Below are 21,139 nucleotides of genomic sequence, written 5' to 3'. Positions count from 1 at the left end.
TTTCTATTCTATTCTACTTCCTTTTTTCCTTATTCCTATTCTATTCTATTCTCCTTCCTTTTTTCCTTATTCCTATTCTATTTCTATTCTATTCTATTCTCCTTCCTTCTTTCCTTATTCCTATTCTATTCTATTCTCCTTCCTTCTTTCCTTATTCCTATTCTATTTCTATTCTATTCTATTCTCCTTCCTTTTTTCCTTATTCCTATTCTATTCTATTCTATTCTATTCTATTCTTTTCCCTATTCTATTCGATTCTCCTTCCTTCTTTCCTTATTCCTATTCTATTCTATTCTCCTTCCTTCTTTCCTTATTCCTATTCTATTTCTATTCTATTCTATTCTCCTTCCTTTTTTCCTTATTCCTATTCTATTCTATTTCTATTCTATTCTATTCTTTTCCCTATTCTATTCGATTCTCCTTCCTTCTTTCCTTATTCCTATTCTATTCTATTCTATTCTATTCTCCTTCCTTCTTTCCTTATTCCTATTCTATTCTATTCTATTCTATTCTCCTTCCTTCTTTCCTTATTCCTATTCTATTCTATTTCTATTCTATTCTATTCTTTTCCCTATTCTATTCGATTCTCCTTCCTTCTTTCCTTATTCCTATTCTATTCTATTCTATTCTATTCTCCTTCCTTCTTTCCTTATTCCTATTCTATTTCTATTCTATTCTTTTCCCTATTCTATTCTATTCTATTCTCCTTCCTTCTTTCCTTATTCCTATTCTATTCTATTCCATTCCATTCCATTCTAAAAAGGCATAAAGATGACACAAGAGAAAGGCGGCCAAAACCAAACACATTTTGGCAAAAGACGCATCCAAGACAATCAGATGTTGACTGAACTAAATATTTAAAGAGCTTCCAAACCACAACTCGAAAAGCTCTTCTCAGAACAATTAAAGCTCTAAATTCCTTAAAAGCCAAGTCTGGCATTGTCTTATCTCACCTTACTATCTCCCACCCGCCTTCAGCAAACCGGGTTAACATTAAGCCAAAGGCCCACATGACCACAGCGACTTCTTCGGACAATGCTGGTGCTTTGGCTTAGAAACAGAGATGAGCACCGCCCCCTAGAGTCAGGAACGACCAGCGGAATCTTTACCTTAGTTTAATGAATAGAAGGACTAGGGGGTGACATGATAGCAAGAGTTCCAATATCTCCAAGAAGAGGGAGTCAAGCTATTCTCCAAAGCACCTGAAGGCAGGACAAGAAACAAGGGATGGAAACTCATCCAGGAGAGGAGCAACTTAGAACTAAGGGGGAATTTCCTGACAGTGAGGACAATTAATCAGCGGAACGACTTGCCTCCAGAAGTTGGGGATGCTACATCACTGGAGGCTTTTAAGAAGAGTTTGGACAGCCCTTAGTCTGCAATGGGACCCTTCCAAGATCCCCTCCAAGGTCCCTTCCAACTCTTGTTATTCTATTCTATTCTGAATGATAGAGGAAGCTTGAAATACTGTCTTGAGAAGCTGATGGGCATTGAATATTTTAGAATTTTTTGCTTTAAAAAGGACAAGGATAACAACGATTTTATGTATACTTGATAGAGGATTGGTGATATAATGTATAACCTTAAGAACATATTACAATTTATTTATTTATTTATTTATTCATTCATTCATTCATTCATTTATAGGGTTTGTATGCCGCCCACTCTCGAGAGACTCAGGGTGGCTTACAGATAAAAAGGAAGGGGGACAGGGAATAAGAGATCAAAGCTTAATGCATATAAAGAGGATATATAATGTATTAATACAGATGGATTCGGAAACAGAATTAGTTAAAGATTGTATGATAAAGTGGGCTCAAAACATTGAAGAACCAATAATGTTGGATACATGGGAAAGAATCTGGGTAAGAAATGTGAAATTTACACAAGCTCAAAACCTGAGAGAAAATTTTTATAAGATGTTCTATAGATGGCACTTAGATCCTTAAAAGCTGGCTTCTATGTATCCGAACTTACAGCCTAAATGTTGGAGATGTGGCTCTCTCGATGCTACATATTTTCATATATGGTGGACCTGCCAAAAGGTTAAGGCATTTTGGATAAAAATATGGTGGATTATGCAAAATATCTTTAAAAGAAGGATAAAGTTTACTCCTTATTCTTACTAAGTATAGGTACTGACTTTACAGTGGTAGAGACTAACTTGATTCTGCATCTAATAACGGCAGCAAGACTGTTGGTGGCGCAATACTGGAAGAAGGAAGACTTGCCTACAACTCAAGAATGGACACTGAGAGTCACAAATTTAGCCGAGATGGCTAAAATATCGGCATATCTTAAAGATCACTCAAATGAGAGATATAAACGAGACTGGAAAAAATGGATTGACTATATACAAAATAAATATGGGACCAAGAAACTCCAGCTAGCCTATGCTTAAGATCAGAAATGATTTAAATTGTTTAAAGTTGGTTCAGCAAGAAGAAGCTAAGGTCAATCTAGAATGTCATTAATTTTTTTTATTTATTTATTTTTCTCAACAGATTTTAGACTGTGTTTGTTAGAAATCCATACCGTGTACGGGTTCTGGGAAGTCGGGGGGGGGGAAGGTGGGTTGGGGGAGAGGGGGGAGGGAGGGAGGGGTATATATTAGGCTAGACAAGAATTTGGTGGTAAACTAGAATTATTTTGACATACAAAAAATTGTACTTCGATGTCTTACTGATTGAGGAATGATTAAATGTTTGCCTTAAAAGAAATAAAACTTTTGAAACAAAAAGGAAGGGGGACAATGATACCTTGTTGTTGATACATAATTTTAATAAGGGAATAATTAAAAATTGGTATATATATATGTAGCGACTACTTATAATACTTTGTTGAAAAATGAAGGAATAAGATCTCTGTTTGAAGGTAAGAGGTACAAGGATAACAATGAACATACGCATACCTGATAGTTGATTGGTGGAATTACGTATAACGGAAAATAGTGATATATAAATATAAATGGTTGGTAAAAAAAACCCTTTTCTTTCACATGGGGATTATATAAAGGTATACTGTTATTAAATAGATAATCAAGAATGTAATGCGATTTCACATGTATACTGTTTCTCTTTAATTTCTCCGTAAAAATAGGACAAGCTGAATACATTGGCATATAGTAGAAATACACCAAGGGGAGGAGTAGCGGGATAGAAGAAAGAGGGGTAGAGAGGGACGGGAGAGAGGATGGGAGGGAGGGTGAGAAGGAAGGGAGCGAGTGGACTGGGAGAGAGGAGTGGTAGAGGGGGAGGGGAAGTAGGGTAGAGAGGAATGATGGAGGGAAGATAGAAAGTTGGAGCGGGGCGGAAGAAAGAGGTGTATGGAGAGTGGAAGAGGTATATTGGGTTTCTATTTTTGGGAGGTATTGTTGACAAGAGGAATTGCTGTGATTATTGTTTAATGTTGTATGTCCCCGGCTATGCACAGTATATATGTGACTGTATGAAAATGAAAAATGGAAAATAAAAACATTTTAATACAAGAATGTAAGTGTCAGCCTCTGCTTTGCTGTTGCTTCAGCTGCCATGAAACGGGGAGGGGGGGAATGGTATTTGGGAGGGGTTACTCATTGTGCTGGAGGAAGGTTCTGGAGGAAGGTTCTGGTTGATCGGACTACGCATGCGTGGGAGTTTCCCGCCAGGACTAACGGCACCGACATTCCATCTTCATGATGCCTTTTGAAGTTATCTCACACCTGACACTTGGGAGAATTATGATTGGACTGTAACTGTGATGCCAAGGGGTGGGGAATGGGGTATTCTATATATCAATCGCTTTCACGCCTAAATATTCAGATTTCGCTTCGCTATGCCTTTAATCGTTTTTAATTAGTAAAAGTACACTTGATTTCCACACATGGAGTCTCGTGGTCTTTCTTTCCTAATTATTTAATGGAGAGGTGCTGACAGTAAGGGAACTATGATTTATTGGGGGGGGGGGAAATACAAATCATCATTGAACATATACTGTACAATGAAAGTGAGGCTATTTAGTTATACTAGATGGAAAATCTGTGATGGTAAATGTTATTCGAGAACATGGATGTTAAAACACCTGTAACCAAACGACATGCTGTATGTGATGATGCTTTTTTTTTGTTCTGTTTTTTTTTATTGTTGTCTGTATGTGTTGTTTGTGTAATAAAAATAATTTCTTTTATTAAAAAAAAGAGAAGCTGATGGGGAGGGGAAGATGCAACTACGTTCAATCAATCAATAAAAACAACAGAAATGCAAAAACTCACCAGCTCATCCAGGTTCTTGAGGTCACACAGGGCTATCCGCGGTGTTTTGTTCAGGTACGCGGGAGACTTGTTGGGCCCCGAATCTCGGATCGCCTGCTCTTTCTTCAACTCCCCACGGGCCCCCTGGTCCCTCATCTCCTCCTCGATCTCCTCTTCCATCTGGATGAGCATGGGAGCGAGCATGCCAAACTTGGAGCCCTTCCGGGCAACCTCCAGCAGACACAGGACGAAATTCTTCTCGTTCTTCTTCAACACCAAGTCGTTGGTTTCGAACATCACCACGTCCTGGATGCCCAGCTCCTGACGGCACCACTGGATGAAGTTGGAGATGTTGTCGCGAGCGATGAACGAGCCGGGGACCACGTTCTTCGCTTGGAAGATGACCTCCTTCTGAGGGATCCGCATGTGGGAGGCGGCTTCCGGGTTCGACTGTTGGAATTCCAGCGCGATCCGGTTGACGTTGTTGGCGTGCTGGCAGAGGTCATAGCCCGTCTCCAGCGCGTCCATGAAGTTCTCCATCTGGACCTCCAGATCGTAAAGGGTGTTCAGCCACTCCGCCAGGTCCTCCTTCATGGCGTAGAGATACTCCTCACTGGAACGGAATGGACGGATGCTCTTAGAAGCCGCGGACTGGATGTTACTTGGGTCGGCCATTGTTCAAGGTCTTGGGAGTAGTCACTGTGGGGCAGAGAGGAAGGGAGATATCAGCATGGACTCAACGCTTTAGTCCTTCACAACAGAGCTGGGAAGTCTGTATCGTATTCATGAAGATAAAAAAGATATTGAAAGAAAAGGGAATCGACATAGTAAGAGAGTCAATTTCGACTAGTGCTTAAGGAACGGTGGGATTCAACCGGCTTCGACAAACCAGTTACTTCAAGGACCGGCTGGCTTTGTCCACCTTGCCCCAACCCGCCCCTCCCAGGAGTCTCCACGCGATCCGTTCATCACGCCAGGTCCCGCACGGAGACTCTGGGAGGGCGAAAAACAGGCCTCCCGGAAGTCCAGAAGTGGGCCCATTTCCAGCCGTCCAAGGGCCTCCGGAGCTCAGAGGAGGCCGTTTTCATCCTCCTGGACAAAAGCCTCTGTAGCCTGCGGGGTGGGGGGGTGGGAAACAGGCCTACCAAAAGTAGCAGAAGTCCGAAAACAGGCTTGTTCCCAGCCTCTGCAGGGCGTCCGGAGCCTCGGGGGGAGGCTGTTTTCGTCCGAGAAGCTTGAGGAAAGTGTCCGGAGCCTCGGGGAGGGCAAAAACAGCCTCCCTCTGTCATGGTGCAGGAGGTGGAGTAAGCCACGCCCACCATGACCACACCCACCCAGCAACCAGGCAGAGAACTGGTTGCTAACATTTTTTCAATCCCACCCCTGTTATGGTGTCGGTCCGGAGACCAGGTGATGGTGAGTTCTAGTCCCATGTTAGGTCCGGAAGGCGGCTCGGTGACTTTGGGCCAATCACTAGGAGACTGGGAGTTCTACTCTCATTTAAGGCATGAGAGCCAGCTGGGTGACTTTGGGCCAATCACCAGGAGAGCGTGAGTTCTAGTCCTGCTGTAGGTATGACAGCCAACTGGGCGACTTTGGGCCGAACACCATACGACACGTACAGTATTTTATAAACAGCTGAAAGTGGGGGGAAAAGGGGGAGGGAATCGAAATGGCTATGAGAAACCAGATAAAGCCAAAAGAAATTGATCAGATTGCCTGAAAGTCCCGTTGCTAAGGGGGGGGGGGGGAAGCTGATTTAAATGCTGAAAATAACTTAGCCCTCCATTCGGCTAAAATCTCACTTTCCCCACCTTCTCTCTATTAATCCTGTATCATCCTGATCCAGCATGGTAACCAGCTCAGGCCTTAAAACATACTTATCCTATTTCTACCCAATCCAACTCACCCAAAATCAATGCTTTACGTTCCATGCAGAATAACCGAATCGCAGAGTCGGAAGGGACCTTGGAGGTCTTCTAGCCCAACCCTTTGCTCAAGCAGCAGACAGATGGGATACTTCTGCCCCCAGAATCCCCCAGCCGGCACGCTCAAATTGGATCGTTCAACTAAGCGAATAGGATGGGTTCATCAAGGTATGCCCACCGAGAGCAGAAGGCTGCAGAATTCCTGTATGTTTAAATAAGTTTATGTGCATATAAATACATTTTTAAAAAGTTTTTTTAAGGAGCTCTTGAGCTTTCTCCTCTCAGTGGGCATCCTTTGTTGTGCTATTCAAAATGGGAAAAAAAAGCAGTGCGCATTTATCTATATCTATATCTATATCTATATTGATCTATCTATATCTATATCTATATCATCTATATCTATATATCATCTATCTATATTTAATCTATATCTAATCTATCATCTATCTCTACATTTATCTATCTATCTATCTATCTATCTATCTATCTATCTATCAATCATCTATCTATCTACCTACCTATACCTATACCTATACCTATACCTATACCTATACCTATACCTATACCTATACCTATACCTATACCTATATCTATCTATATCTATATCTCTATATCTCTCTATCTCTATCTATCTATCTCTCTATCTCTCTAATCTCTATCTCTATCTCTATATCTATATATCTATATCTATGTCTATCTATCTATCTCTATCTCTATATCTCTATTTCTATCTATCTATCTATCTATCTATCTATCTATCTATCTATCTCTATCTCTCTATCTCTATCTATCTATCTATCTATCTATCTATCTATCTATATCTCTATATCTCTATATCTATCTATCTATCTATCTATCTCTATCTCTATCTCTCTATCTCTCTATCTCTATCTATCTATCTATCTATCTATCTATCTATATCTATCTATCTATCTATCTATCTATCTATCTATCTATCTATCTCTATCTCTCTATCTCTCTATCTCTCTATCTCTCTCTCTCTCTCTCTATCTATCTATCTATCTATCTATCTATCTAATCTATATCTCTCTATCTCTATCTCTCTATCTCTATATATCTATATCTCTATATCTATCTATCTATCTATCTATCTATCTATCTATCTATCTCTCTATCTCTCTATCTCTCTATCTCTCTATCTCTCTATCTATATCTATCTATCTATCTATCTATCTATCTATCTATCTATCTATATCTATATCTATATCTATCTATATCTATATCTATATCTATATCTATATCTATCTATCATCTATCTATATCTATATCTATCTATCATCTATCTATCTCTATCTATCTATCTATCTATCTATCTATCTCTATCTATCTATCTATCTATCTATCTATCTATCTATCTATCTATCTATCTATATCAGACATTGCGATCTCTGGAACTTTAAAATATATTGCTTGCTAAGCTTTCGTTAGCCACAGCTAACATCGTCAGAGTGTAAAAGCCATTAAAGAGATACCTCCCTTTATACAATGTTAACCAATTTGGCCATTGGGCCCATGATAGGCCCGTCCACCTGCCTCCCACCTGTAATTAGCTTTCTTTGTTTTTACATCAGGCATGTTAATCGATGCTCCTATTCCTCCCTCCCTTATCGAACACAGCTTAAGGCAGGACAAGAAGTCAAGGATGGAAACTAATCAAGGAGAGAAGCAATCTAGAACTAAGGAGGAATTTCCTGACAGTGAGAAGTAATAACCCGTGGAACTCCCTGCCTCCAGAAGTTGTGAATGCCCCAACACTGGAAGTTTTTAAGAAGAGCCATTTGTCTGAAGTGGTGAAGGGTCTCCTGCCTGAGCAGGGGGTTGGACTAGAAGACCTCCGAGGTCCCTTCCAACTCTGTTATTCTGTTTTATTCTATTTATCTTCTGGGATGGTCCATCTCGTTACGACAGAGATCAGCTCCATGCATGGATGAAACCGACAGGAATCAGGTGAGTTCTTTTTCAGAGTAAGACATGCTAGGCTCACAAACAGACACGCCTTTTCATAAAAAAACGTGTTCCTCGGAAGAGGTGCCGCCAGCCATCTGGTTGGTTGCCAGCCAACATCTGCACAAATAAGCAGATGTTGTGCCCAAGACGTCTCCACCCAAGAAGCTCCTGTTTTTCTACTATGTGCCCCCAGGGGTTGAGGATTTCTCCGAGTTGATTGACGGGTAGAAGTCTCAAAAGGGGACATCTATAGATTTTCTACCCTTTTTCCTACCCCAAAGCTTCCCCATTTATCCTGGGTTCAAGGGATGATTATTTGCAACCCTCCCAGTAGGCTGGTGACAAATAACAAAAAAACTGCATGGGACCTTGGAGGTCATCTAGTCCAGGAGTCACCAACCTTTCGGACCTCAAGGACCACTAAATTCATAATTTTAAACCTCACAAACCACTTGCCTCCAGAAGTTGTGAATGCCCCAACACTGGAAGTCTTTAAGAAGATGTTGGATAGGCATTGGTCTGAAATGGTGTAGGGTTTCCTGCCTAGGCAGGGGGTTGGACTAGAAGACCTCCAAGGTCCCTTCCAAGTCTGCTAGTGTATTATTAACCTGATCTGACTAATGACCGGCTGGGTATGGCTAGATGGTCATGTGGCTGGGTGGGCATGGCCAACTCAATGTCAATCATGTCGAGGGGAACCTACTCTACTCTACTCGCCACCTCTCACCTGCCCACCCGGCTCCTTAGCGCCCCCAACAGAAAGCAGTTTCTGGAGCTAAGCAGCCACCAGGAGAAAGAGTTGGCAAAAGAACTCAGTTCAAATTGGATCTGGTCGAGAAGGAGGCTCAGCAGAAGCACCTCACTGAGGACTAGGAGAATAGGCTTTCCAAGCAGAGGGAAGACCTGCGGGAGTGCAAGGCCAGGTGCTGGCGCCTGGAGGCTCAGTGGGCTGAGATGGTCAGCCAGTTCCAGGCCGTGATGCAATCCCACTGGAACGAGGCCCACCGGCTCTTCCCCACCAGCGTCGCTTCCCTCCAGCCTTCACCCAAAGCCCCTCAACAGGAGGCCGAAGCAGACCCCAAGTGGGAATTCCTTCCCCCCTCCGACCCACACAAAAAGACCCCAAATGGGGAGACTCTCTGCAGCAACACAAGCATTCATTGCACGAATCCATCCCAGGGGCCGCAGTTTGAGGACCCCTGATTTAGTGCAATATAAAAAACGCAAATAATTTTTCTGCAGACCACCAACATTTCCTCGTGGACCACCCGTTGGTGACCTAGTCCAACCCCCTGCTCAAACAGGAGACCCTATCCAGTATGGTGACTTTGAGCCAGCCATCAGGAGACTGGGAGTTCGAGTCCCAGCTTACAGAATGGTCAATGCCTGGAATTGCAGCACCTGACACTGTGGTTTCCTTCCCCCAAACCCCCCAAGACTTTAAACCTTGGGCTGCCTTACTTAGTCGGCCTCACCCCATTCCTAAGAGGTCTTTAAGGGCCGTCAATAAGCGTGCCTAACCGTCCTAAGAATCCCCTTGTATTCGTATCCATTTCCTGTGTTCCTAATCTTGTCTGTACGTATCTATTACCTTATGCACGCTTGACAAAACAAAGAAATGGAAAATAAATAACAACGAAGATGCTTAAACGGCACCCCGCTCAATCCAAGAGAAAGGGGGGAGTCGGAGGTTTTTTTTTGGGGGGGGGAAGGGTTAATGCCCCCTTTCTCACAAAATTGGAAAGTGAAAGCAGGCATCCTCCAGACAAGGGGGGGGGGAGGATGCTGGGCAGAAGAGGGGCGGTGGGAGTGGTTGGGGGGGGGCGCATTCCCCACTTAGTTCAGTTATTGCCGACTAAACAGCGCCCCGCACCAACTTGGCCCTCCGCATCGCTCCGATTCTCCCACGTCTGTCTGTCATCCGCTGCGCGCGATCCGGGTGATTTTAGCCCCCTCCACAGCCCATTCCCGGGGTCGGATACAGCTCGGGAAGACCGGGGTGTGTGTGTGTGAGAGAGGGGGTGGGGGCAGGCAGAGAGGGGCTGACAGACAGACAGACAGGGGAGCCCCCGCATCGGCTCGGACGCGCAACCCTCGGCGTCACCTGCCATCTTCCAAAGGAAACGTGGCAGCCAGATGTGGGGGAGGTCGTCGGGTTGGGACGCGGGGGGGGGGGCAGTTAGAGGAGAGAAAGCCTTGGAGGTCTTCTGGCAGGACAGCCTGGGAATCATGGGCATTGGAGTTCCAGTTATTGGGACTCCCAATGCCCATGGTTCCCGGGCTTCCGTGCCATTACCCCAGGGACTCCGATGCCCATGGTTCCCGGGCTTCCCTGCCATTACCCCAGGGACTCCGATGCCCATGGTTCCCGGCTTCCCTGCTCCCAGGTCCAACCCACCGGCCTGCCCACCGGCTCCTCTCCAGAAAGACACCCCCCCTCGCCTTACCGGGGGATGCGGGGAGCGGAGAGGCCAGGACCCGCGATGGGCACCGTTCCCACCTGCAAGTCATCCCCGCGGCCGCCGCAGTTTCCCCGCTGAAGTCGCTGCGCAGCTGAAAAAGCCGGGGGGGGGGGCGCAACCTTTCTCCCCACTTCCCCCCCCCTCAAAGATGCGCCGCAGGGGGACTCACCTGCGCGGCCATCGCGGGCGGCTCTGTCGGGGGCGGCTCAGGGCAGGCTGGCCGGATCCTCCCCGCGCCTCATGCCCGGCTTGCCCGCTGCCGGCTCAGCCCGGCCGGTCCGGCATCTCGGCTCCCTTCCGCCTGGCCCACGTGCGGGGCTATCCTCCTCCTTCTCTGCCCGGGATCCTGGAGGCGGCGCTGGGCTGGAGAGCCGAGGCTGCGCGGCGGGGAGGGTGGGGGAGAGCCGGCCGGGGTCCTGGAGGAGCGCCAAGCGAGCGAGCGAGACGAGTGGGAGGCAGCCGAGGCGAGTCGGGGCTGGTGCTGCTGCTGCTGGCGCTGAGCTGGCCAGCCTCTGGCCGGGGATCCCGCGGCTCCAGGCGAAGGAAGAGGTGGAGCTGGGCGTCCGGCAGGAGGAGGAGAGAAGGAGGAGGGAGAGGAGGAGGGAGATGAGGAGGAGGAGAGGATGGGGAAGAGTAGGAGGAAGAAAAGGAGGAGGGGAGGAACGAGAGGAGGGAGAGGAGGGAGAGGAGGGAGAGGAGGAGGAAGAAAAAGAGGAGAGGAGGAGGAAGAGGGGATGAGGAAGAGGAGAGAAGGAGAGAGAGGAGGAGGAAGAGGGGATGAGGAAGAGGAGAGGAGGAGAAGGAGAGGGGAGGAGGGAGAAGAGGAGGAAGAGGGGATGAGGAAGAGGAGAGGAGGAGAGGAGAGAGGGGAGGAGGAGGTAAAAGAGGAGGAGGAGAGGAGAGAGAGGAGGAGGAGGAAGAGGGGATGAGGAAGAGGAGAGGAGGAGGAGAGAAGGAGAGAGGGGAGGAGGAGGTAAAGGAGGAGGAGAGAGAGGAGGAGGAGTGCGAAGAGGAGGAGGAAGAGGGGATGGGGAAGAGGAGAGGAGGAGGAGAGGAGAGAGAGGAGGAGGAAGAGGGGATGAGGAAGAGGAGAGGAGGAGAGAAGGAGAGAGAGGAGGAGGAGGGCGAAGAGGAGGAGGAAGAGGGGATGAGGAGTGGGCAGAAGAGGAGGAGAAAAGAAGGAAGAGGAGGAAGAGGAGGAAGGCCAGCCTAGCAGCGCCTTTACGCCCGGCGCCCCGAGGGCATCCCGACTGCTGCGCCCGGCCAGCCCTCGCCGGGGGCGCTGCGTACCTGCGGTGCCCGAGGCGGCGAGCGTGAGGCTGGGCAGGTCCTGCGCCAACCGGAGCCCCTCCGCCTCCGCCCGCCGCGGCCGGCGCCTTGATCTCATCCGGATCAAGAGCCGAACACGCCCTGCTTCCTTCGGCTCCGCACTGCCTTGCTCCGGCCCGGAGGGAGGTGGCGGGACCCGGCCCAGCGGGGGTGGGGGGGAAGGGTGTCGGAATTGCGCAATGCGGGCCGCCGCGACAAAAAAAGCGCTCTGCACGCGCTCAGAGGCAACCTTGCCTTGGTTTAGGGGGCTCCCAGAATGATGCTCATAAATTCCCCCCCCAAGCCCCCTCCCGCTTCCTTTGAGAGTTTTTTTTTTAATATCCCAACTTCTAGAAAAGGGAAAACACTCTGTGCAAGCTCAGAGACTCTTGAGTCCTTGGTAAGGGTCAGATCTGGGCTCAGATTCCCCCATCCCCAATCTCTTGTCTCTAGCCACACCTCAACCCGGGTTCACACAGAGCGCAGGAGGGGCTGCCTTCACACAACCAGGCATCCCTCCCTGCATTATCTGCTGTCCTTCCTTTGAGCCTCATTTTTTTTTTAAAGAGAACATTCCCAACTTCTACAGAAGGGAAAGCAGATCCCTTAACTTCCTGCTTCTAAGGGAAAAAAAACGCTCTGTGCGAGCTCAGAGACCCTTGGTGGTCCTTTGCAGGATGTCAGATCTGGTTCAGACTTTTACAACCCGGATTCAGAGACCACAGGGGCGGCGTTCACACAGCCGGGCACCCCTTCCTGCCTTATCTCTAGAGGAAGGGGTGTGCTAACTTGGGAACTTTAAGACTTGTGGACTTCAACTCCCAGAATTCCCCAACCAGCCATGCTTGTGGGCTTCAACTTTAAGACTTGTGGACTTCAACTCCCAGAATTCCTCAGCCAGCCATGCTTATGGGCTTGAGGACTTCAACTTTTAAGACTTGTGGACTTCAACTCCCAGAATTCCTCAGCCAGCCATGCTTGTGGACTTCAACTTTAAGACTTGTGGACTTCAACTCCCAGAATTCCACAGCCAGCCATGCTTATGGGCTTCAACTTTTAAGACTTCTGGACTTCAACTCCCAGAATTCCTCAGCCAGCCATGCTTATGGGCTTGTGGACTTCAACTCCCAGAATTCCTCAGCCAGCCATGCTTATGGGCTTGTGGGCTTCAACTTTAAGACTTGTGGACTTCAACTCCCAGAATTCCTCAGCTAGCCATGCTTATGGACTTCAACTTTTAAGACTTGTGGACTTCAACTTCCAGAATTCCCCAGCCAGCCATGCTTGTGGGCTTCAACTTTTATGACTTGTGGACTTCAACTCCCAGAATTCCTCAGCCAGCCATGCTTGGCTTCAATTTTAAGACTTGTGGACTTCAACTCCCAGAATTCCTCAGCCAGCCATGCTTGTAGACTTCAACTTTTAAGACTTGTGGACCTCTGGGAGTTGAAGTCCAGAAGTCTTAAAGTTCCCAAGTTTGCCCGCCCCTGCTCTAAGACCAAAGGATTTGAAGGCAGGTCAGAAGGACTTGTTCCAACCCGGCCCACTTTTCGGTTCCTCTTTGGATGGAGATTGCTATGGAAACCCCCTGCTTTTTCACTGGGCACACAAATAAAGGGAGACAGAGACAAAGGAGGGGAGGGGGAGGGAGCTGGGGGGGGAGCCAGGGGGGCCTCGGTGGAAAAAAAAAGAAAAAATATCTACATCCTCTTTTTATTGTCGTCAACTTGGGAAGCGGCCCAGCCGAGCGAAGCATTGAAAGCTATTGAAGCGGAATATTATTCCCAGTTCTTCAAAGCCTGCTCCGCGAGAACTTTTGTTGAGTTGTTGGTTTAGGACATGTTAAGTAGCCGCCCAATTTGGGCAACGTGACCCCCAGGGCGCTGGGCCAAGGACTCCAACACAAACAAAAAGCGATGGGGAGGGGGTGGGGGTGGGTCATGAGACCCAACGAAAACAATTCGGGAGCGATCAGAAACCGAGCCACTCACCACCGTGATCCCAGGGTCTTAAAAACAGATGAACGGAGTTGGAAGGGACCTTGTGGGTCATCTAGTCTAGCCCCCTGTCCAAGCAGGAGGCCCGACACCATTTCTGACAGATGGCAGCCCAGTCTCTTCTTGAAAGCCTCCAGGGATGAAGCTCTCACACCTTCTGAAGGCAAGCTGTAGGTAGGTAGGTAGGTAGGTAGGTAGGTAGGTAGGTAGGTAGGTAGGTAGGCAGGCAGGCAGGCAGGCAGGCAGGCAGGCAGGCAGGCAGGCAGGCAGGCAGGCAGGAAGGAAGGAAGGAAGGAAGGAAGGAAGGAAGGAAGGAAGGAAGGAAGGAAGGAAGGAAGGAAGGAAGGAAGAGAAAAGAAAAAAAAAGAATCACCTTTATCACCTTTAAAGCCCTACATGGCCTAGGACCCGGATATCTACGAGACCGTCTTCTGCTGCACACCTCCCTAAGACCGACAAGATCGCACAGGATGGACCTTCTCCAGGTGCCATCAGCTGGACAATGTCGGCTGGCGACGCCTCGGAGCAGGGCCTTCTCTGTTGCCGCTCCGGCCCTATGGAATGAGCTACCCCCAGAGATCCGGACCCTACCCACTCTCATGGCCTTCCGAAAAGCTATCAAAACCTGGCTTTTCCGGCAGGTCTGGGGCTGTTGACCTCTTGATTCAGGTCCAGCCCCGCTTAGATTGGGTGCATGTTGTGTTTCTTTTAATTTGTTGTGTTTTATTTGTTTTAATCTTTTTAATATTTCTTATTTCTGTAAGTCGCCCGGAGTCCTCCGGGATTGGGCGACCTATAAATTCAATAAATAGAAATAGAATAGAAATAGAAATAGAAAGAAGGAAGGAAGAACAGTTGGAAGGACCTTGAAGGTCATCTAGTCTAACCCCCTGTCCAAGCACCATTTCTGACAGATGGCAGCCCAGTCTCTTCTTGAAAGCCTCCAGGGATGAAGCTCCCACAACTTCTGAATAACCGAATAACCGAATTGGAAGGGACCTTGTTGGTCATCTAGTCCAACCCCGTCCAAGCAGGAGACCCTACCCCATTTCTGACAGATGCCAGATATATTTGTCTGCTATAATTTTTTCTTGGACAAAGACAGACTTTATTCCTCCCCCATTTTCTGGCCCAGGACTCCGCCCGTCTCTGTTGATTTCGTGGCATCTTGTAAAATATACATGTATATATTCTGCTGCACGGGATAAACACGTGAGAAGTGATCGGGAGCAAAGTTAACTTTTTTACGACAATAGATTAAACATGATTGTTTGTCCCATTGGAGCAGAGAGCAAAGATTAGGAAAGCAAATAAGCCATCAACCATAAAACGATATATGCAAAAGTTTCCTTTAAGTCAAAGTTGACTGACTCTCCGGTGAGTTTGCGGCCACGTCTATATAATTTTATTGGCAGGAATAGATTAAAAAAAAAAAGGGTTCTGTTTATTTTGGTGTATGAAAAACAAAACAAAACTTTGTGAGAGAGGAAAAAACAACAACAAAGCCAAGAGAGGATAATTGTAAGCTATTAAGGTAGTTCCTAAAGCATAAAAATATGTTTTGGGTGTGAATTGATTGCATCCCCATCTGGAAACCGTGAGAATAGACCTTGGGAAGAAAAAAAAACATGTCATCTCTAAAAGAGGAGGGCAGGAAAGGAGGATTTTAAAGAAGAAAGAGAGAGAAAAGGAGCCAGAATCAGAGTTTAAAAAAAAAAGTTATCCTTTTAAGTCTTGTCTACGCTCAGAATTGGTCTCCGGAAGGAACCACTTTGGTACCCAAAAGAGGGGGAAAAAATGCCTAGCCCTCCTCTTGTATTCGGATTGTTTTGGGTCCGGCGATCCAATTTTGCAAAATGACAGAGTTCGCAGCTTCATGTCCCTCCGCTCTGCTTTGTCACTAGCTGAGTCATAATCGCACGGCAAAGTTTGAAAACAAAAGAAAAGGGGATTTACAGGACAGGGAAGAGGGCGAGGCGGCAGCCCAGATTCTAGGAAATAATTTGCCAGCGGCATTTCTATGAAAGCCCGAAACGTTGGAAAGTACAGTTTCTAGCCTAGTGGCGGCACGGAGAGCTCGCTGTGGGCACGTCTGATATCGCCAGCTGCTCTTCTGGTTTCGGCTGGAAAATGGCCTCCAAAATGGCCATAAAGGGCTAAAAAAACCAGGCATGCACACGCTGATCAGGTTGGCCTTTGGGTTTCTGTGATCGGCGGGTGCGTATGTGCACTGTTCTAGCCCAGGAGTCAGCAAACTGCGGCTCCGGAGCCGCATGTGGCTCTTTCATCCTTCTGCTGTGGCTCCCCGTTGGCAGTCAGTGCCACAATTTTGGGAGGAGTTTCCTGTTAGGGCGGGGAAGCACAGTGCGCCAGGAGAAGACTCTCAGGTAAGGGGCGGGTTTTCCGGTCAGCTCCAACATTGATAGGGCTTTTGGTTAGGGAAGGTAGAGGAAAAAGGAAGCCGTGCTAGGAGGAGACTCTATGGTGCAGGAACCGGACTTCTGGTTGGCTCCAGAATTGAACCGGGGAGGGAGGGGGCTTCCAGTTGGGACCTTTGTGGTTCTTTTGAGTGTTTATGGTTGCCAACCCCTGCTACAAGTCAAGCCAATCATTGATGGCTCTCTTATCGATCTATGGGAGATGCAGAATCCGGTTTTCTGCCTTGCAAATAAATTATTTTTCTTATTATCAAAGAGAGCGAGTTATTTGCCTTTGATGAAAAGACGACATTAGAGATTTTGATGGAAGCAGGAGTAGACCTTGAGCGATGGTGTTGGAGAAGACCCGTTGAGGACCTGGAGCGTAGACCACCAAGGAAAATAAACCAATGAATCACTGAAGTCTTCTTACTTGGGACACAAATGGTCAGGCTGAAATGAATCTGCTTCAGATATTATGATGAAGATCTGGCTATCTGGAGATGTCCATAACACTAGGAAAGGTGGAAGGAAAGAGGACAATCGTCACTAGAAGGTGAGGTGATAGCTGTCTTCCGGTATTTGAGGGGCTGCCCCAAAGAAGAGGGGGTCAAATTATTCTCCAAAGCACCCGGACAAGAACCAACAGATGGAAATTTTCCAAAGGAGAGATGCAACTTAGAACGAAGGAGAAACTTCCTAACCGCGAGGACAATTAACCAGTGGAACAGCTGGTCACCAGAAGTTATGGGTGCACTTTTAAGAAGAGACTGGACAGAAAGGGGATAGGTTCTCCTGTTTGAGCAGGACTAGAAGACCTCCAAGGTCCCTTCCAAGCCTAGGATGTTTGGAGTTGGGCTTGATGACCTCAAGGGTTCTCTCTAACCAATTGGGGCTTTTTATTGGAGATGTTCAGCTCGATTCTGGCGCCAGGCTGAAATCCCTAATCCTGGGGCGGTTTTCCTTTTGTTCCGATCTTCCAAATGTGACACGTTCCAGGACTTCCGATTCTGGCATCTGGAAACGGTTGGCTCCTTTTATTCAAGGCAGCCTTAAGTCTTTCACAGCTGCACATCTGGCAGCCAATACACTGAGCTCATTATGCTGGAGAGGGAGATACAGGGGTGCGATAGCTTAGGAAGTGCTGCCATCTGCTGTGGGAGAGGCGACTTCTCCATGCTGGGAACGGTTCCCGCCTCATTCGCTACGCAGCTCCCATCCCCACGACCTTAAGAAACGTCCTTGAAAACTCCATATTGGCTGGGGAATTCTGGGAGTTGAAGTCCCCAGGTCTTAAAAGTAATTTACAAAATGTTCATTTAGTGACCAAAGTTACAAGGGCACTGGGGGGGAAAAAAGAGACCTCGGACCTCATATTTGTGACTGTCACTGTGTCCCAAAAATCAGGGGATTGCCCCTCACTTCTCACAAGCAAAGTCGATGGGGAAGCCAGATTCAGGTTGCGACCGTGTGACTGAACTTAACGACGGCGGGGATTCACTCAACAACCGAGGGAAGGAAGGTCGCCCAATGGGACAAAACTCACTTAGCAAATGATTCACTTTTAATCACCAGAACATTTGGGCTCAGTGGTCGTAAGTCGAGAACTACCCTGTTTGCCCCGAAAATAAGACCTCCCCGGATAGAGAGCCCAATCGGGGCTTTTGAGCGCATAAACCCTTCCCAAAATCTTGCAACATGGCAGCCGCCTCCTCCTGCACTTCAAAAATAATAAGACCTCTCCCAAAACAAGGCCAAGTGCTTATTTTTTGGGGGGGAGGTATAAGACCCTGTCTTGGGAAAACACGGTATCTGGTGCAATACCTCCCAAAGACCCATTAGATCCCACAGATTAGGCCTCCTCCGAATTCCATCGGCCGGCCAATGTCGGCTGGCAACCACTCGGAGGAGAGCCTTCTCTGTGGCTGCTCCGGCCCTTTGGAACGATCTCCCTGTGGAGATTCGGACCCTCACCACCCTTCAGGCTTTCCGTAAAGCCGTCAAGACCTGGCTGTTCCGGCAGGCCTGGGGCTGCTGAGTCCCATCCCCTACTCGAATGGGTATGCGTGTTGAGACCTTTAAGACTGTTTTGTATTGTTGTTTGTTTTCGTTGTGGTTTTCCTTTTTGTATCGTCCTTCCTCCCCTCCCTTGGTTTTGTTAGCCGCCCTGAGTCCCTCGGGAATAGGGCGGCATACAAGTCGAATAAAACCTTCAGAAAACCTTCAATTTATTCTTGCATGTGGGAAATTATCTCCCAGCCATAGGGTCATTTTTCACAAGGGGGGGTGGGGAAGAGAAGAGAGTTGCAAAATAGGATCTGCGCGTCACGCCAGCTGCGCCCCCATGTCTTCCTGAGAACCCAAAAAAGATTCTCACAGATCCTGCCAGAGCTCGTGTTGAAGACATGCTGCAAAAGTGTTGCGTTTTACAAACATTTGGAAGTTTATTTAAAAAAAAGAAAAAGAAAAAACATCACACAACCACGAACATTTTGTTACATGAAATTTTGCCATCCTCCTGACCTCTTCAAATCACAATTTTACCGGGCATGCTCACGACAAAGTTGCTTTTTTTTTTTTTGAAAAAGAAAAGAAGAAAAAAAAGAGAACAAAAACCAGTTTTTAATTAAACAACCATGTTTCTCGTTTTTGTTGTGGATTTTATTTTTTTTTAAAGGGAGGGGAAAAAAGAATAAAGAAGAACTCGGCACGCTACCATTTAACTTTTGTTTTAATGTTTCTCCACAAACGGTGAAAAATACTAAGTACAGACAAGGAATCATCATAATGTTGGAGCCAACATTATAAATATGGAATTATAAATTTAAAACATTTTTCTGGTTTAAAAAATAAATCTGGTAGTAAATGCAGTCCAGCAGGAAAAAAAGGAGGGGAGGCCACGGGCCGCTAATAGGGCCGGTCTCTGCGGTCCTGGCGGTGTTCCCCCCTGGGATAAAGAGAAGGAATCGGATTAGAAGGGAAGGAGCTCCCTGAATCCTACTTCCCTCCCGCTTCTCCGCCATCCCAAATTCCCAGACCTACTTGTCCATCTTCCCGGGTCCTCCGCGCCTGCTGCCTCGGCCTCCTAGCTGCTCCATTAGAGGTCCAGGCGGGCCCCCGGGGCCTCCTCTCCGGCCCCCTCCGAAGCCCCCTCGGTCCATGCCACGGCCTCCTCGGAACCCGCCTCGGTCTCCACCACGGCCGCCGCGAAACATCCCTCCGGGGCCGCCGCGGTCCATCAGCCCTCCTCGGCCTCCTCTCATGCCGCTGGGGCCGCCCCTGCCGCGATCACCACCTACGTCAGGAAAGACAGCGGGGGGTTCAAGGTGAGGCAAGGCCCTCTCCCTCCCCCGAGGCAGGCGACACTCAAGGCGGCCGTCCCGGAAGCCCCCACAGCGGGCTTGGTTTACCTGCGACACTCAACCGGGTCAAGCCACTCGGGAAGCTGTGGGAAACGCGGGGTGCGTTTTAAGTGAGTGTCCGAGAGTGTCCTCCGCTTTCCCCACCACCAACCAAAAATAACACCCAGAATCCGTCTGTCCCTCTTGTCAACGGGACAGAGATGGGGGTGGACGAAGCAACAAGCCAAGGCCCAAGCACCCCATTTTCCTCTCTCATGCTTTCGCTACATCCAAAGAGAAGAGTCAACCCAAATTGGGGTGCAGTCGCCCCCTTTTAAGCTACGCCAAGAGGTTGGGAGGACAACCGGAGGGGGGTGGGGTGTTGCGTGGTGTGATTTGCACGCTAAAACATTGAAAATCGGGGGGCGATCGGGTTTTTCTAATACATCTTGAATTTTAATAATTTTTTCAAACTAAGCAACTTTAAGGTAGGTGAACTTTGAATCCTAGAAGTTCTGGGGATTTTTTTGGGGGGAGGGGGGGGGCTGGAAGTCCACCCCTCTTAAAAGTTGCCCGATTTGAAAAGCGCTGCTCTAAAATAAGGCCAATTTTTTGTTGTTAATGGAGGCACAGAATGTGCTCTGTGGAGCCTCAAAAGAGCAATCAGCAGGTGGCAGAGTTTATGGCATCCTTGGACCGGTGGTAAAATTCATTTTTTTTTACTTCTGGTTCTGTCGGCGTGGCTTGGTGGGCGTGGCAGGGGAAGGATACTGCAAAATCCCCATTCCCACCCCACTCTGGGGCCAGCCAGAGGTGGCATTTGCTGGTTCTCCGAACTACTCAAATTTTCTGCTACCAGTTCTCCAGAACCTGCTGGATTTCACCCCTCCCTGTGGCCATGGCTTGGTGGGCGTGGCAGGGGAAGGTTCCTGCAAAACTCCCATTCCCTCCCGATCAGCTGGGACTCGGGAGGAGGCAGAGAATAATGGGGGCATGGCCAGCCAGAGGTGGTATTTGCCGGTTCTCCGAATTACTCAAAATTTCCGCTACCAGAATTTGCTGGATTTCCCCCCTGCCTCTGACGTGGTAGTGATCCCTATTTCCAGAGCAAAGGGACAGTTTGTTGCGCTCGCCGAGGTGGCGCAGTGGTTAAATGCAGCACTGCAGGCTACTTTAGCTGACTGCAGTTCTGCAGTTCGGCTGTTCAAATCTCACCGGCTCAGGGTTGACTCAGCCTTCCATCCTTCCGAGGTGGGTAAAATGAGGACCCGGATTGTTGTTGGGGGCAATATGCTGACTCTGTAAACCGCTTAGAGAGGGCTGAAAGCCCTATGAAGCGGCATATATAAGTCTAACTGCTATATTAAAAAAAAACCAACACCCTGATGCAGCAGGCATTTTAATCAGAGTGGAGAATTTTTTTGGGGGGGGTGGGGTTTGGAGAAGGGAGGCTGCTTCATACCCAAGGAAGTGGCGAAGGCCACGATGGA

General features: G+C 47.8%; 2 protein-coding genes across 21 annotated transcripts in view; both read right to left on the bottom strand.

Moving 5' to 3' along the window:
• GAS2L1 (growth arrest specific 2 like 1) overlaps positions 1–11,536 on the bottom strand; it is an 87,554-nt gene extending 76,018 nt beyond the window's left edge. Inside the window, exons 1-2 of the mRNA XM_087705600.1 lie at positions 10,756–11,536; positions 4,250–4,927 (exon numbers count right to left, since the gene is read on the bottom strand). Of these exons, the coding sequence (XP_087561726.1) occupies positions 4,250–4,903 (654 nt within the window). The 5' untranslated portion in view covers positions 4,904–4,927; positions 10,756–11,536. The remainder of the gene's footprint in view (positions 1–4,249; positions 4,928–10,755) is intronic.
• Positions 11,537–18,727: 7,191 nt separating this feature from the next.
• Positions 18,728–21,139, bottom strand: part of EWSR1 (EWS RNA binding protein 1) — a 29,018-nt gene continuing 26,606 nt past the window's right edge. For all 20 annotated transcript variants that reach the window (XM_087705575.1, XM_087705583.1, XM_087705582.1 and 17 more), the window contains 2 exons: positions 19,351–19,603; positions 18,728–19,255 (listed from right to left, as the gene is read on the bottom strand). In XM_087705575.1, coding sequence (XP_087561701.1) covers positions 19,216–19,255; positions 19,351–19,603 — 293 coding nt within the window. In that variant the 3' untranslated portion in view covers positions 18,728–19,215. The remainder of the gene's footprint in view (positions 19,256–19,350; positions 19,604–21,139) is intronic.

Source organism: Thamnophis sirtalis, unplaced genomic scaffold (assembly GCF_051295495.1).
Source record: "Thamnophis sirtalis isolate CommonGarterSnake01/CBP01778 unplaced genomic scaffold, rThaSir2_p1.2 scaffold_2, whole genome shotgun sequence".
Taxonomy (NCBI): domain Eukaryota; kingdom Metazoa; phylum Chordata; class Lepidosauria; order Squamata; family Natricidae; genus Thamnophis; species Thamnophis sirtalis.
Note: the sequence above shows the minus strand (reverse complement) of the source record. Positions and strands in the feature narration are given on the sequence as shown.